The 17,862-nt window shown below is 41.7% G+C and overlaps 1 protein-coding gene across 1 annotated transcript in view; it reads right to left on the reverse strand.

Annotated features, from left to right (window-relative positions):
- Positions 1 to 898: 898 nt before the first annotated feature.
- RAI2 (retinoic acid induced 2) overlaps positions 899 to 17,862 on the reverse strand; it is a 63,101-nt gene continuing 46,137 nt past the window's right edge. Inside the window, exon 2 of the mRNA XM_032763419.1 lies at positions 899 to 3,571. Within this exon, the coding sequence (XP_032619310.1) occupies positions 1,795 to 3,465 (1,671 nt within the window). The 5' untranslated portion in view covers positions 3,466 to 3,571 and the 3' untranslated portion in view covers positions 899 to 1,794. The remainder of the gene's footprint in view (positions 3,572 to 17,862) is intronic.

Below are 17,862 nucleotides of genomic sequence, written 5' to 3' on the forward strand. Positions count from 1 at the left end.
AGAAAGCAAAGTATTTGCAGATAGCCAATAAAAGAGAATCGATAAACATTAACTGAGTGGCTGATCCTTCAAACTATTTTGTACACTTTCCATTTAACCAGCCTTAGAAAAAGTAAAAGGCTAGCTTAAAAAAAAAAAAAAAGGAAGATACTTATTACAAAACAAGCATACATATTGCACTAACATGTCCTGAATGTTGAAGCTCCTGGCACCCACAGAAAGCAAGATAGCATCGAAGATAAAGCACCACCAGCAGCAATACTCTAGCCAAGGAAAAGGTATTAGAGCCAAAAAGGATTCCTTACCTAACTAATGAAAATGCAACATCTATATTATTTTTAAGTAGTACATGGTTGGGTCAAGATTTTCCTAAAATCATCTTAAGGCACTGTCCTTCTGGGTGCTCAGTATTTGGAGATGGGGAGAAAGGCCAGTGCCTTAAAATGGTGCCTAACTTTTGAGAGTCTTTGCCTCAGTGCTCAGGAATTAATTAAAAAAACTGCAGAATGACTGAGCAGACTGGCGGTAGAGAGGCTGGCTGCAACCCTGCAGAGTAAGGACCAGTAAACCTGATGCAGACCCCTGCTCGCTTGTTTACAATCTCATGTTTATTTCAATGGAGCCAGCGCTGTTGTGGGAGCACATGCTATGAACAACTAAAAAATAACCTTCTAAACTGCAAGGGGGCCTTGCACTAAAACTGTGACACCCATCAGAATACTTTCCCACACTCGTGTTCCCTCTAACAGCTGGATATATTTTAACTGCAAGACGTACATTCAGAAGCAGCCATGCAATAACACAGCTCCAGCCCATTTTCACATACAAGCGCAACTGTCACCTATCAGGTTTTTATTTTAAGTTTACATTCACAGTTCTCCATTCACGTGGCGGCTTTTACACTGTAATGTTGGAAAGTTACATTGTTCTACTCTTTCATGTGCATTGATTTCAGCCATCAAGACATGGTCAAACTTACAACGAACAACTTTTCCATATATCTATATTCAGGCTGGGAAAAATTATGCGACTTTTCCTCACCCAGTGGCAACCAAATTCCTCTGACTTTTATATTTCATTAAAATCATCATTAGTGTTTATTTTGTATTTAAAAACAAATCTATATTTATTTGTAATCATAAAGCTAGTATTTTCTGTGCATTGGACTCATGCCAGAGTATAACAGCGATCTTCTGCTATCATTTTTATTGAAGATAGTTAAAACACATCATTAGTGGCTGTTCAGAGGTTCTCTCTAATGGTGCTATGGGGCAATATAATTTTTCTTAGCCTGGTCACCTTAACATTTCAGGGCTATAACAAAGATAAACTTGTAGTGCGTTACAGTTTACAGACTTCTGGCAAATCTTCCCCGATAATGAAAGCAATTAATAAATGACAAAATAACCACAATCAGTTACCACATACAAACATTTATTTTGAAGTTTCCATTGTACCCATTGCTAAGAATTACATCATCAAAGCACTTTATGGCAGTGAAAATAGCTCTTACCCCTCTCACTCATCCATTATTCCATTAAAGCTGCAAAAATGTGCAATCCGCTTGAAAAATAGGTTGCTTTTTATTTAGTTTTTCATGAAAAGTCAAAAATCAATAAAACAAACAGAACTCCCCTCCCTCAGCTTTACAGGAAATCTACATCCAATCCTCTCCCGCTTTCCCCAAAATAACTTACAAAGATAGTTTAAAGTTTTAAATGCATTTTAAGACAAGTGCATCTTTTTTATTTTTCATAATAATAATTATATTTAAAAAGTCTAAAAACCCATAATTTACTTTCTTGGAAAGAAGGCAGCGAGCCGTTGCTTTTTGATTGGAAGAATGTGTATCTCCTGGGAGTTCATTTTCTTTAACTTTACACTCCTGTTTTTGATTGGTTTCCTAAGTGCTTCTGCATTATCCCTAGGCTCTGGCTGGTTCTTCACATCGTAACACGGCAGAACAGAGTCCTGGGGCATGTCCCTTTTGAAAGAGAAGTTTTTGGTGGATACTCCCGAGAGGCCTTTAATCTTGCCACAAAAAATTGTGGGCACAGCATCTTTGACAGAGACTATTACTTTGGCAGTCTGTGAAGTGCTCACAATCTCAATATTATTCCCAGCCTTGGGCTCACAGGCTGCTCTGCCAGTCTGGTCCACCAGCCACTTTTGCTGCTGTCTCAGGAGCTCGGCCGAATTGCTACCAGTCATTCTGCTGTCGATCTTGGCAGAGGCTTCATGAGGTTTGGGATGGGCAAAGGGGACTGTTGCACTGGAGAGTTTATCCATCATGGAGTGAGCACCACTGTCCATCACAGATCCAGAGCAAATTGCATTAGCTGCCTCAGCATGGACCCCGGCACTGCCTGTCTTCCTGTAGGAAGCAATCGACAAATCTAAAGCACCATCTTCAGGGGAGAGCTGGGAACTGACCTCACTTGCCTTTAGCGAGGGCATCATTTTCATGGAAAGGTCCAGGGCCTCGTTCTCATTGTTCATCTTGATGACTGTGTGACGATTCAGCTGGGCAAATTCCCTATGGTGGATGAAATCAAAGGGTTTGGATTCTTCTTTCTCCAGAGGGGTTTGGGTGCCTTTGCAGGAATACAGGGTAAACAACGGTGGCTTGGGGTAGTCTGGGTTGACCTTGGATTCAGCGCCGTGAGGCACAGGAATGGGGATGGGGATCGGGATAGGGACTGGGACTGGCAAGGGGACAATCACAGGATATGGCACTAGGAGGGTGGCTGGGGGTACCAGTGGAGATAGAGGGGAACTGAAGGCCTGGGGTGGAACAGAGGAGTAATCCGGGGGTGGCTGACAGGGTGAGGAACCTAAGGTGCTCTGTGGAGGAAACAAATCCTGAAGAACTGCAGCAAATCCTGGTGTCTGAAACACTGGGGGTAAAATGGGCTCCTGGGTCTGGTTGGATGGTTTCTGATCCAGTAACTGGGGCTGTCCAACTGGGGCAGAAGAACCCTGGAAAAGATTGCTGTGAATGGGATTTGTGGAGCAGGGAGCACCCTGAGGTAACACCAATGGAGAATTTAAATGTTGAAACACATGTTGCTCCAAGAGGACAGGTAGTGGAACTGGACCTTGAGTCGTCATAACATATGGAGTGTTGTTATTAGGCGCAATCTGGGGGGTGGTGCTCCCGGCTACTTGCAGGTGTATTGGAAGAACCACTGGGCTATCCCCTAAACAAATTGGCTGGAGCACTGTGGCTGCTACTTTCAGAGCTACCCCACTTTGGGATTCTGCTGGTGGGGTGAGGATCGAAGGGGCTGGGACAGTCACAAGTGGTGAAAGTGCTTTCTTCATCAAGTCTGTGGAGTTGATATTCCAGGCTTCAGCAGTTATCAGCTGAGCGACCCCATTTTCTAGCTTGTTGTTAGCTATCGTGGAAGGAGAGTTGGTAACATCCATGGGCAGGTTTTGTGTGTCCTTGTACAGTTCCTCCATTTTACAGGACTTCTGAGACGTTGCAGAAATTCACATTTACATTGCTGTCACCAGGATCCGCATTGAGTCAGGGCTGCCAAAAGCATCTGCACCAACATAGCTTGGCCTGCAGAACAGAAACATACTTTAGGCACTGCATAAATCTCGTTCTTAAAATAATATTTGCAACTGCCTTTAAAAAGCCTATCACATAAAAGCTATAAAATGTTTCCACACTTCAGGGTAACTGCTCCATTATGCTGTACACTCTATACATACAGTACATACATCCGTGAGTGTTATATGAAGAGTTCTGGGGAACTTATATTTAGCTATAAACAGAGATAATTTAAAGGCCTAAAGAACTAACTGCAGTCAAAGAAAAAAGTTCCAGTACACAGCATAAAAAAAGAACGGAGGCAGTACATTTTACATTTTTAAACAAAGCTTCGTGAAATGACAGGGTATGGCACGGTCAAGAGACACTGCACTGTTTAAACTCAATAAAAAGCATAAAAACAAACTTTCCTAAAAATAAACTTAAGAAACGTTCCACTGTGAGGCTGTGAAGGCTCTCCGTGGATAAAGGCTCCCCATTCAGCCTAAATTAATCATACTTTTCTTGTCTTTGAAGATCCTAAAATAAATCAGACGATCTACGGATGTGCTACACAGCACGTTCAAAATCTGCAGTAAACAGCACAACAAAGAGTAATCAGTAGCTCAGCAACGCACATGCACAAGACTGCGTAGTTTGGCAGTTTCTTCCCACTAAAAAAAAAGAAACCTAAACCCAGCCCTCACCTCCTGCTCTGGAGCTGGGTGACAGTAATATGAACCAGAAAACTTACTAATAAGCTGCAAAGAATAAAAATCAAAGTAACTTTACATTTATTTTGACAAGCTAATCCCTTATCTTAACTAAACAAATGTTAAGAAGAAGTGCGGCGATCTTTTCCCTTTATGAGCCTAGAAAAATTTTAGCATATTTCTTAAAAAGATTTTCTCTCCCATACAGGCAGTGAACTCACTGAATGCTCTCTCTCCCCCCATGGAAGCTACCATATGCAAAACTTCTCTTCAGGCTCTCTTGATGGAAATATTTTGTCATTGGTTTGCGTCTGTATGGTGAAATCAACATTTACCAATAAAAATCTAATCCTTCCAAGATCAAATAAAACACATCCAACAGCTAAAAAAAAAAAAAGACTAAGACAGAAAAAAATAAAAATAAAATTATGATCTCACTGTCCTCTCCGGTGACTTAAATCTTTGTATTGGGATGTAGGTATCACAGTGTGTTACACTACAAATATGTGAGTGGCCAATAATTCAAGGCTGGCAGAATAATATTCCAATAATTTATCAAAAACCTTTATTATTTTAGTAACAAATTACTCTGTTATTTTCCCCTCTTACTCAACTAGAACCGGGAGAATAATTTACAAATATTCATATTTTGTTAAGTTCTTTGAATCAAACATCCACATACACAGAGTGTTGGGTTTTTTGATTATTTTCCCAGCTCTAGATAAAGCAAATTAATAAAAACAATTATTGAGATTTTTGCTTTCCAAACAGAAAAATCCATCAGTGATTTAAACTGTAACAAATGCGCTTGAACTAACAAAAAATCAGGTCAGCCGGTTTCAGAAAGTAAAGAACAAACATTTCTAAAAATAAAGATAATGCAGGTAACAGCACTTGGGAAGTTCAAGTTTTCAGAAACGAACACCTTCCTATTCATGTTAGTAAATTAGAAAAATCCAGGAAAAGCATCTCTTTTTTAAACCTCTGTTCTGCTCCATGTTTAATTGCCACTTTCAAATTTCTTACCTACTATATTTTCCACCCATCTGGTTGCTTCTCAAAATATTGGCACGCAGTAATGCATTTTGTATCCATGGCAAATTAAATCAAAAATCAGAGAAATCTGACCATTTTAAAACAGAAATTTCTGTGGTTTCATGGGAAATGATGATCTTGTAAGGGCAGAAGATGACCCTCTATTCCTCTGCCAAGTTCAATTGACATTGAAAAATAGGGAATGCAGGATGAAAATTACACTACATTGGTGATGTGATGACTTAGCATGCAATCCAGACTCCAGGAGGGAAAGAGGGATAACTGCAGGAGATGAAAGTATAAAACACAATAAAACCGCACACTGCTGCCTTAAAATGTTACAGGGCTGGAGGCAGAGGACAGGGGAAGAAGATCTCATGTATCATAATCTGACACCTTGGAGAAAAGGCTAGGGATAGCTTTAAACATGCTCAAATACTGTTTTCTATGCGGAGTCCTGTGTGTCTCTAGGATATATATTTTGTTGAAAATATTTCTGGCACTGCTTGAGGGTTCTGGCTTGTCAGCAACAGAGATGCAGAATTGCAAGAGTGGAAACTGCAAAGGGAAAAAAGGGGGAGGCGCTGTGTGTTTTTAAACTATGTTAAATGATAAAGTAGGGGCTGTATTTTTCTCATTCTTCTCTCTCCTGCTAGTGGACAATGGTGAATGAAAAAAACCCCAAGGGCAGCTACAAAATTGATAAGAATCATTTTCATTTCACAGTGTTGCCACCTCTCACTATTTCACGCTGACTCTCTCAGCACTTGGAGTCAGGGGATTATGGGAAAAATTTCAGCTCTCTTTTTTGAAAAGAAAAAGGAAGTTTCTAGCCCTTCAAGTTGTGGAGAAAGACTTGAAAATGTGACACCCCCCTCCAATGCTCCAAAACTACCAGAAGGCCAAGAAAAAGAACCCCAAATTTATTATTTTTACAATTTCATGATTTTGGAATGCAAAGGGCGGGCGCTCCTGTTGTTCCTGCTTGGCAAAGCTCTAAGCAGAGGCATGCATTGTAGCTATTCATGCATGGGGTTGGAAAGGAAGGAAGAGGCAACCCCTCATCAAAAAAGAACCACAGGCTGGGGCAGAACAACAGACCAACTTTCACCACATCCAGCAACAGCCAAGAGGAGAGGGGAGGAGTAGAACAGTGGACACCACTCCAACTCTACCTCACTCCTGTAACAGCAGCTAGCAGTCAATGGAGCTCCTAAATCAGTGTCTATGCAGAGGTCTGGCAGGAATCCTGACAGCAGGGTTGGCCTTCTCTGCAGGGTTTTCTTTTTGGACCTTGCTGGCAGTCCTCCCCCTTCTTTTGCATCAGCCCCTGGCTAATAGGAGTCTAAGAAATTTTTTCAAGTCCTGCATTAGAGGTATGTTTAAAAGCCCACTGAAGGAAACTGAAAGACTCAGGAGCTTTGGATCAGGCCTTATTTGTGTATTTTCAATTCAAGACAGTAAATCAAAGACAGCAGAGAGAGAGAGAGAGAAAGCGCTCACATATAGGTCTATTTAAGGGTTAAAACACTGACCAGGTTTGCCAGAACTGGGTAATGGCAGCAGCCCCCAAAATCAGAACTGCATACATACAGATTTATAATGGTTAAAAGGCAGAATCTTGTAAATTCTGCTGTCCTTATAACATGATGTGCTCTGCCAACATTTTTCTCTTATGCACATTAACTGTAAGACTGCTAGAAAACTAAACCTAGGCGGTTCCTCTCCTTTACACACTCATTTCTATGACAGTTTGTTCTTATGTGATCACAGCAGAGAATAGATGTAAAATGTATTTTCATAGTCCACATAATCATATAAAACAACATGCAAACAGTACAATTCTACATTTTTGGGGTTTAAGATGTGATAGACTCAAAAGCAGAATTGTCCACTGCACTGTTTATAATATTTTTCCCTTCTAATCTTCAAGCCAATCCAACTAGATGATTGCCAATATCAGAATATTCACTTATAGAAATAAAAGAATTTTATTGGGCACTGCAAGTAACAACTCCAGCAAACACATGCAGGACTGAATCTTTCGATAAACCTCCTGACCAGATACAAGGACGTAATATCAAAACAAGACAGCAACTTAGTCCTAAAATAAAGATACAGCACTATCCTACCTGTTGGTGGAGATGTGGTCTACACTAATTATTACATTTTATTAAAAATGTGTATATGTACTGTGAATGCAGAGTTGAAGAGATCCAGGAACCCAAGGAGAATTTTTTTTAAAGGACCATCTCCCCTTTACTCTGTACTCCTTGCTAAGGAATCCAAAATGTAATCGAAATTCAGAAGAGTAGCTGAGTTATTTTTTCCAACTTTAATGCTAATAGTCATAGCTGTGCTATATTTCTCTCTGCATTAAATTAGAGTGGGTTAAAAAAAAAAGACTTCTGAGATAAACCAAGACGCTAGGACCTGCCACATGGACACTACTCAACATCATTAATTTATCAAGACTACACCTTACCAGAGATGAATTATCTATATTTGCCAAGGGACTGAACTTCTCCCGCACCACAGAACCTGATACTATACTAACATGTGGATGACTAAAATTATTTTTTCTCCAACTCTACTACAAAAAATACTTTCACAACAAAGATACCACCACCCACAATTACCATGTTCCCACTGACAAGTCCTAAAAAAAAGAATCACCTGACTGGACACCCCCCAACAGACAAAACTATTCAGTTGATCATTACATTGACTGCTTCAAGCAAAAAATAATTGACAAATCCTTCATAAACATCACATCCACCACCATCTCTCCACCCTCACTTCCACCAAAGCTATATAGCCCCTGAAATCCAACCACCAGCTACTCATCAAACAGCAGACAAAGGAGGCGCCATCATAGTCCTCAACCATGACGACTATGTCAATGGGGCTAACGGACAACTCTCTGACACCACCTACTATAAAGAACTCAAAGAAGACCCCACACCACAATTCGCATAGGAATTTAAAAGATATCATCAAATCCTTTCCCCAAACAACTCCAAAAGAAACTCTACAACATCATCCCCCAAGAACCTAGCCAGGAACCTTCTACATCAGGAGCTGACAACCTTTCAGAAGTGGTGTGCCAATTCTTCACTTACTCACTTTAACTTAGGGTTTCGTGTGCTGGTAATACATTTTAACGTTTTTTAGAAGGTCTCTATAAGTCTATATTATATAACTAAACTATTGTTGTATGTAAAGTGAACAAGGTTTTCAAAATGTTTAAGAAGCTTAATTTAAAATTAAATTAAAATGCTGATCTTATGCCGCCGGCTCACTCAGCCCGCTGCCGGCCTGGGGTTCCGTTCACCTAGTTCGGCAGCGGGCTGAGCAGGGCCTGCGGGACCCTGGCTGGTAACGGGCTGGCAGCCGAGACCCCAGAACGGCAGCAGGCTGAACAGGGCCAACAGCTGGGACCCTGGACCAGGGTGCAGGTGGGAATGTGTGTGGGGAGGGGTGCAGGAGCTCCCATTTGGTGCTCAGGGTGGGGGTGGGGATGTGGGGGAGTGCAAGAGTCAGGGCATAGGATGTTGGGGGGCTGGGTATGTGTGTGGGTGCAGGGGTCAGGGCAGAGGGCTGGAGGTGTGGAGGGGGTGCAAGGGTCAGGGCAGAGAGCTGGGTGTGTGGGGGGGTTCAGGAGTCAGGGCAGAGGGCTGGGGTACTCATGGCAGGGGGCTGAAGGGGATATGCCCTGATTCCATCCCTTTCCCCAGGGGCCCGTTCCCACCTCTTCTCTGCCTCCTCCACGGAGCAGCGAGCATGCTGTGGCTCCGCTGTCCCTCCCACTTGCAAAGGTGAGCAGCTGATCAGCGGTAGGGAGTGGGAGGGGAAAGAACAGGAAAGCACCACGCTGGGGGAAGAAGTGGAGCGGGGAGATTGGCCACCGGCAAGACCAAGCTTCTGCCTCCTGCCCCCGCAGGAGAGAGTGGTGGGCACGGGGGCTGAGCAGGGCCAGGACCCCGGCAGGTGGCAGGCAGTAGCGTGCTGCAGGTTGCTGACCCCTGTTCTACATGTTTCCCAAGATACACAAAAAAGGGAACCCAGGCAAACCCATCATATCTGGCCATGGCACTCTTACTGAAGGACTATCTGGACTCACAGAAAACATCTTCAAATCATTCGCCATACAAAGGGCCAGCTCTCTCTAGGACACAACTGACTTCCTCAGAAACATTGTAACACTGACAACCTCCCTCAGAACATCATCCTTGCCATCATGGATGTCACCTCTCTATACATCAATATCCCTCACAATGATGGCTTCACTGTCTGCCTCAAATATATCTACAAGACAATGGACAACCCTCAGATATCCACCCCAAACACATCGCTACACTAACCCGTTTCATTCTTACCCATAACAACTTTACATTCCCCAATATATCAATCTCTTCATGATTCATCTCTAGGGAAAAAAAAACTGGAAAAATGCACCACAAAACCAATGATATACCTAAAATACATTGATGATACAGTATTTTCATCCTCTCAACAAACTACCTAAACTCCCTCATAAATTTCCATCTCAACTTCAACAACTACCACCCACCCATCAAACTCTCTTCAGAATGCTCCCACACCAGCATCAATTTCCTAGACATCGTGATTAGCCTCAACAATGGAATACTACAGACATCCATATACAAGAAACCCACGGATCACCACACTTACCTTTACAGATCCAGTCCCTACCCCAGACACACCAAGAAATTTGTTAGCCTCAGCCAGGCACTCATATAACTCAGAATATGCTATGTGGGAGAAAGTGAATGATATACACCTTAAACCACTTAAAACCACCTGCACAAAACAAGGACATTCCACCAGAGAAGTAGATCACATCATGGAATAGGCCACCCAAATACCTGAGAGAACCTGATTCAATAGTGGGGGAAAACACACACACACACCCCTAGTTGTCACCTATCACCACACACTGGAACCCATATGAGATATCCTCAAACAATTACAACCCCTACCTGCTGGGGGCCACATCTTGAAAAAAATCTTTCACAAACCCCCTCTTCTGGCCTTCAAACAAACCCCCAACCTCACCAAACTTGCCACAGACCAGGATACACCAATTCAAAGCAACACCAGACCTGTCACACAACACATGCAAAACCTGCAGACATATCTCCACAGCTACAATGATCAATACCTCATACAATACACCTTTCAAGATCTATGGGTCCTACACATGCCTGTTACAACATGTGCGTCCAGTGCATCAAATGCCCCAACAACTGTGTGGGTGAAAACAGACAATCACTATGCTCTCAAATGAACTCACACAGAGAAATGATATCAGACAAAACACACTATCATTCCTAGGCAAACACTTTTCACAAAACAATCACTGCATATCTGACCTCTCAGTCCTCCTGACGACACCTTCTAAAGACGAGTCCGGGAGCTTAAATTCATTACTTTGCTAAACACTAAACATCATGGACTCAGTGGAGACACTGGTTTTATGTCTCATTACAACAATCTATAGCTCCTTAGTCTTATGACAGCAGAGATGTTAATTGCCCACCTCACCCTGAATGGTCTCTTGCACCATGTGTTAACTTCTTATGGTTAACAATCTGTTGAAACAACTTGTATTTAATTGTGACACTCTAAATACCTTTCCCAGACTTGAAGAACAGCTGTGTAGCTCCAAAGCTTGTCTTGTTCACCAACAGAAGTTGCTCCAATAAAAGACATTACCTCACCCACCTTGTCTCTCTCATTAAATAACCCTTAAGATTTTATTTTATAGAATAATTTTTCAGTGCTCATGTCACAGACAGCCTATTTAATGTACATATTATAAAGCTGCAATTTAATATGAGTGAGTGAAATCTTACAATTCCCTCTTACCATCTACCAAGCTTCAGTACCAGAAGCTGATTTGATTTCACTTACTGTTTTAATATTTAATTTCTTTTTGTTTGTTTTAATGTAAAACAAAACTCACAGCACTGAAAATAGACCTACTATAAATACAGTTAGGTTCCCCCTGGGATGGTGATAGGAGTTAAGGGCATAGGACCATGCAATGATGTATGTTATTTTATAGGAAACTACATGTTAACTACATGGAAATCCCATTTAAAAGAGTGGTGATTAATTCTATCATGTCAGCACTTATGTGCCATAAAATGGAATCACAGAATATGTCTCTCTAAAACCATTAAGCCCAGCTTATCCTTATATTTTACCTGCTTGTATGCACCACATCTCGTGCCTTATTTCATTATTCATTATTTAGAGAGTATCCAAAGTGTGCTAGGCATTTTACACAGTACATTTAAAGAGTGCCCTGCTGTGAAGTGCTCTGCTTAGAATCGCAGGCCTCAATCCTGCAGTTGAGAGTGTGTGGGCACACTAATGGGGCTCCCCACAGGCACAGTGATCTGTCTACATGGTGACAATTGTTGTGGTTAAGCTTCTTTGGGACAGGACTGCCTTTTCTACTTATACGGTGGAATCTTGGTCCATAACCAGGTGTTACCCCAATACAAACAATAAAATGGAAGGATCCAGGCCTGTCAAAACTGGTTAAAAGATAGGAAACAAAGAGTAGGAATAAATGGTCAGTTTTCAGAATGGAGAGAGGTAAATAATGGTGTCCCTTAGGGGTCGGTACTGGACCTGTCCTATTCAACATATTCATAAATGATCTGAAAAAAGGGTAAACAGTAAGGTGGCAAAATTTGCGGATGACATAAAACTACTCAAGATAGTTAAGTCCCAAGCAGAATGTGAAGAGCTACAAAGGGATCTCACAAAACTGGGTGACTGGGCAACAAAATGGCAGATGACATGCAATGTGGATAAATGCAAAGTAATGCACATGGGAAAACAATCTCAACTATACATATAGAATGATGGGGTCTAAATTAGCTGTTATCACTCAAGAAAGAGATCTTAGAGTCATTGTGGATAGTTCTCTGAAAACATCCACTCAATGTACAGCAGTCAAAAAAGTAAACAGAATGTTGGGAATAATTAAGAAAGGGATAGATAATAAGACAGAAAATATCATATTGCCTCTATATGGTATGCCCACATCTTGAATACTGCGTGCAGATGTGGTCACCCCATCTCAAAAAAGATATATTGGAATTAGAAAAGATTCAGAAAAGGGCAATAAAAATGATTAGGGTATGGAACAGCTTCCATATGAGGAGAGACCAATAAGTTTGGGACTTTTCAACTTGGAAAAGAGATGACTAAGGGGGATATGATAGAGGTCTCTAAAATCATGACTAGTGTGAGGAAAGTAAATAAGGAAGTGTTATTTACTCCTCATAACTCAAGAACTAGGGCATCATAAAATGAAATTAATATGCAGCAGGTTTAAAACATACAAAAAGAAGTATTTTTTCACACAACGCAGAGTCAACCTGTGGAACTCTTTGCCAGAGGATGTTGTGAAGATGAAGACTATAACAGCATTCAAAAAAGAACGAGATAAATTCGCGGAGTCTATGTCTATCAATGGCTATTAGACAGGATGGGCAAGAATGGTGTCTCTAGCCTCTGTTTGCCAGAAGCTGGGAATGGGTGACAGAGGATGGATCACTTGATGATTACCTGTTCCGTTTGTTCCCTCTGGGGCACCTGGCATTGGCCACTGTCAGAAGACAGGATATTGGGCAAGATGGACCTTTGGTCTTATTCAGTATGGCCGTTCTTATGTTCTTCTGTAATGTAACATTATGTGGGACAATAACAACAAGGTGCTTGAAGGGAAAGAAGGTGAAGACAGACAAGTCCTGTCCCAGTCCTGTACTGAACTCTACATGGGCAGATCCTTGTGGCTACATGGAGCTCAGAGTGGGATTGGAGAGTTACACTGTAAGCTTTATTCAAGAACAATGTGTTTTCTTTTAGCTTTCTACACCACCCACCCTATGAAACTATGGCAGGATAGAAATAACTAACAACATTAATCAGTACTTCAGAAGCCTAAAGAGCAGTACAACTGCCAACCCCAAGTGCTCAGTGCTCATGAATCTGACCGCAAAGAATGATGAAAACTGTTTTTTAAAAAAAAGAGTGAGATCTCAGACAAAAATCTGGGACACTTTTTATTTGTATTCTGGTATTTGAGCCTGGAGGGTTAACATTTTCAAGCTTTCCTCCACCACCATGAAGGTTAGAAACATTCATTCCAAAAAGTCGAGATTCTCAAATGAGCACATGACTCTAGGAGCTGGGATTACTAGAAAAAACACCAAATAGCACAAGACTCAGAATAACATCATGAGAGCTGCCAACAGTGGACATGTAGGGTTTTCTTTTAGTATATGCAAAGCACTACACGTAAAAGCGAAGTTATAAGCCCTGATTTCAGTAGAACTGCAAGGTGAGTAAATTATAGCAGAATTCGGACCAAAATAGTCTTTAAGACTTCAGAGCTCAGGAGCTACAGTTACAGGGGGAAAAAATACCTTAAGCGTGCAGCTTAGCCTCACTAATACCATTGCCAGTATTAGCCTGGGTTGTTCAGTCTTCACTCCAGCAGAACTCCCATGGAAATTAGTCAGTAAAATTCTGATTTCAGTTACACAAGGATACACTGGGAGTAACTCCACTGTAGAATTATACCAATTTACACAGATAAAACAGACCAAAAACTGTTCTAAGGATCACAGAATCATGTCAACACATTGAGTGCATCTACACTGCAGACAGAGTAACTGCAGTACATGTAGACATATCCAAGCTAATTTTAATTTAGCTAGCATGAGTACCAACAGCAGCAAAGCCAAGGCAGCACAGACTTGCTGAGGTAGCTAGCCCATGCTGAAGTACTCAGGGTCCTGGGCACGCTTGTACAGTCCATGCTGAAGCTCCTGCTGTCACAGCTTCACTGCTATTGGTACTCATGCTATCTATATTAAAGCTGGCTTTGGTATGCCTATATGTGCTGCAATCCTAGCTTCAGCTGTCATTTAGACATACCCATTATCAGCTATCGCACCTATTAAAGGCATCCTCATATAAAGGTCCTCTTTCTCTCTCTCACACTGACAAAAGCAAAAAAATCTGACATTAACTTAGACATCTCACATTTTATTTATGTGCATTTGGGATGGGCTTTGGTCTGTGTCCTGTTTTTCATTTCTGCACCTGTTCTGACATTTAGCAGGCCTTGTTGCTTACATTTACTCTGTGTTTAATGATCCAGTGGCTTTCATTTACATGGGTGCCTTATAAATAAAAACTGTATTATTTAATTGTCCTGGGGGGTTGAGGGCAAGTGCTTTTTAATTTTAAAACCATTCATGGTTTCTCCCGCAGACCCCCACCCCCACATTCTGTAAGTGGCTCCCAGGTTGGAACCTCACGTCATCTTCCAACCTGGAATCTTGTGGGGGATTCATTAATAACCCTGCAAAAATAAGGCATTTATCACGTTGTTATTGACATAAGTTAAAAGTTAAAGAACCTGCAAATATCTGGGAGCAGACTTGGACAGACAGGGCTAAAGATTCTGCCCCTAATTCCACCCAGCAATCGAATTGCAAGGGGAGTCCTCCAGGTGATTGCATTTCCCACCATCTAACAGAGCTATGGAGGAAGACCACCAGTTTGGGGACTTAGTTCCGGCCCTCTCTTCACCTCCTGAACCCTCCTCAGTCACCCTGGTGACCACTCCTTCGGGGTTATCAATTGATGTGCATCAATGAGAGGGCAGGAGGGAGGGCTGTGAAGGGAAAGCTGCCAATGTTACACTTCCTTTTCTGCTGTATCTTTTCCCTTCTGCCCCTACAGAATGTAAGCTGCACAAATCACATTCCCATCCACCCAATGACCAATATGTAACATTCACCATCCTTTAAGCAGCCTTTAGGCATTGGCCCCTGGCGTATTATTTTACTTTATGTAGGAGATCTATAACGGAACATGATATGAAAGCCATGAAAACCCATCTAGAAACACAACTTTGAGGGGATACTGGCTCATAGCAGAAGTCTCAGATGCAGACCATGCACCAAGTATTTCTTTAATAAGGACTCCTCGACCCCACTTGTGTATGTCACATTATAGATCTGTCAAGGTTCCCATATGTAGGCTATTAACTACAAAGGGGACTGCAGGGGAAGAAAATCATTACAGCAGCATAGAATTGCATATTATTGATATTATATTGACTACATAATATGTTTATATTATTTATGCATGAAGTACTTCTGAAAAGCAGTAGGGGAGTTTTTTTAAACCTTCATATTTCAACTTTTTACATATTTTGTTTTAGAAATAGTTAAAATATTTTCCTACTTTGCAGACTAATAATCTGCAAAGCATTTCGTTTATTAATATATATATATTTATATATTATATGGTAGTTTAGTGGCATGCCAAAAGTCTACAGGCAGTGATCCATTTTGGAGAAGAGGGGAAATTGCTTTTCATCAACCCAATTAATTAAATTATTTATTTTAAAAAAGACATTGGTCTCTGTTCCAAAGGGCAAAGTAGATAAGGCAGACAATGAGTACTGAGATAGGAACAGACAAATTTCTGACAATTTTCAACCTGTAATGAATTTTTATAACCAAATTAAAAAACTCTCAACAACTGCATTTACAATGGGGACTGTGGCATACCCCAAACTATAATGGGGATAGGACATGCTGCTGTGTTTTCAGATGCATTTTCTCTGATTCAGCTCCATTCCAGTTATCAGAATTGTAAGTGATGAGCTAGTCGATTGAAGGTCCTCGTTTCAAAACTGTCACTGCAATAGTACGACATATAAACAGGTATTGTAAAAACATGATGAGTTTGAAATTATTTAAGATTCATCTTGCATAAGGTTCAGGTATCCTCGTATCTGTAACATGTTCTAGCTCTCGCTATTTCAAAGCCCTAAACGAGGGGTCCCCAACGCGGTGCCCCCGGGCGCCATGGCACCCACGGGGGCATCTAAATTCGCCTGCATCCTGGCCGGCGGTCGAGCATCCACCGAAATGCCGCTGAATTTCTGCGGCATTTCAGTGGCGATCCCTCTCGATGACACCACTTGCCGCTGACAAGTGACGTCATTGAGAGGCGTCAAAATGCTGCAGAAATTCGGCGGCATTTAGGCGGATGCTCGACCGCCGCCACAGTCCTTCGTCTGGTGCTTCGTTACGACCACTGCCCTAAACCATACTGGTATAAAGGACAGATATATTGTAGCTAGTTTTCCAAAAGAACCTAGAAACCACTTTTTGAGTTTAGTACAGCCTGGGCTGAAAAACAGCAATTTGATTAGCCTGCAGCAGGCAACACATTTCACGTGAAGCTGAAATACTGAATGGAAATTTGACGTATTAAGCATGACACATGAAGGAAGAAAATAAATCCACAGACTGTAATTACTGCTGAGTCACGTGTTGCATATATTTTGTCAAGTTCCTTCAACATAACAGAGCGATTCAGAATTTAACAGTCTTCTTCAGATTTTGAGTTCAAACAGCGTGAGTGAGCAGCTGATTTTGAAAAATTTCCTAAAGCAATTACAAGGACATCGCTGAAATCAACCCTCCCTTGATATCTCTTGCCATGTACTGAAGACCCCATTTGGAGCCTGATAAATACTCAGGGACAAAAAATTGACCCAAGCTGCTGGCGCAAAGACCCAGCAGATGAAGCTTCTTAAGGATTGCCCTTGCAGAGACAGGTTCCTCTGGTGAAGAGGTGCTGAGAGATGGGCACTTATGTCACTCAACAGCTGGCGCAGACGACAATGCTGGGAAACACTAGGCCCTCATGATCCCTGGTTCTCATAACAGTCCCTGGAAGTTGTTGGCAACTGGCATAGAAAGTTGCTCTAATTTATAATGGGGATGTAACTGGCTCTGGGATGGACCCAGGACTGAAGCAAACACGTCTTAAAGTCACATTTTACTCCCCACCCACAGCTAAAGATCTAGGTGAAATCCTGGCTCCACTGAAGTCCATGGCAAAATTCCCATTCAGTGGTACCATGATTTTGTCCCTGGGCCTTTGGGCCAGATTATTTACTATCTTCCTGTCATTTGTATTAGTGCAAAGTGGTTATAAAAGTCTAACAAATCAGGATGACGGCAAGTTAAACTCACATAGGTCTTAATCCTGCAATTGGATCCACGTGGATGAACTCTCAAGCCCTTGTGGAGCCCCACTGCCCTTGTCTACACTAGGAAAAACAGGTGTGTTCTTACAATAAGATCGCTAACACAATGTAACATCCTACTGTCATCAGGGCAACGCGTAGTTTTACCCTGATGTAGCTGGTTGAGGTGAACCACGAGGAGCAAGCTTAGCAAAGAAGGATGGTTCAGTGGTTAGGGTGCTAGCCTGGGACTTGGGAGACCCCAATTCAATTCTCTGCTCCATCACAGCTTCCTGTGTGACCTTGAACAAGCCACTTAGCCTCTCTGCACCTCAGTGCCCCAGCAGTGACAAGGAAATAATGCTATTTCCTTAGCTCTCAGAAGTGTTGTAAGGACAACTACATTCATTGTCACTCTAATTTCATAGATGGTAAGCTTGAGAATAACTTGATCCCATTTAGAATCT

The sequence above is a fragment of the Chelonoidis abingdonii genome, chromosome 1, assembly GCF_003597395.2.
Source record: "Chelonoidis abingdonii isolate Lonesome George chromosome 1, CheloAbing_2.0, whole genome shotgun sequence".
NCBI lineage: Eukaryota > Metazoa > Chordata > Testudines > Testudinidae > Chelonoidis > Chelonoidis abingdonii.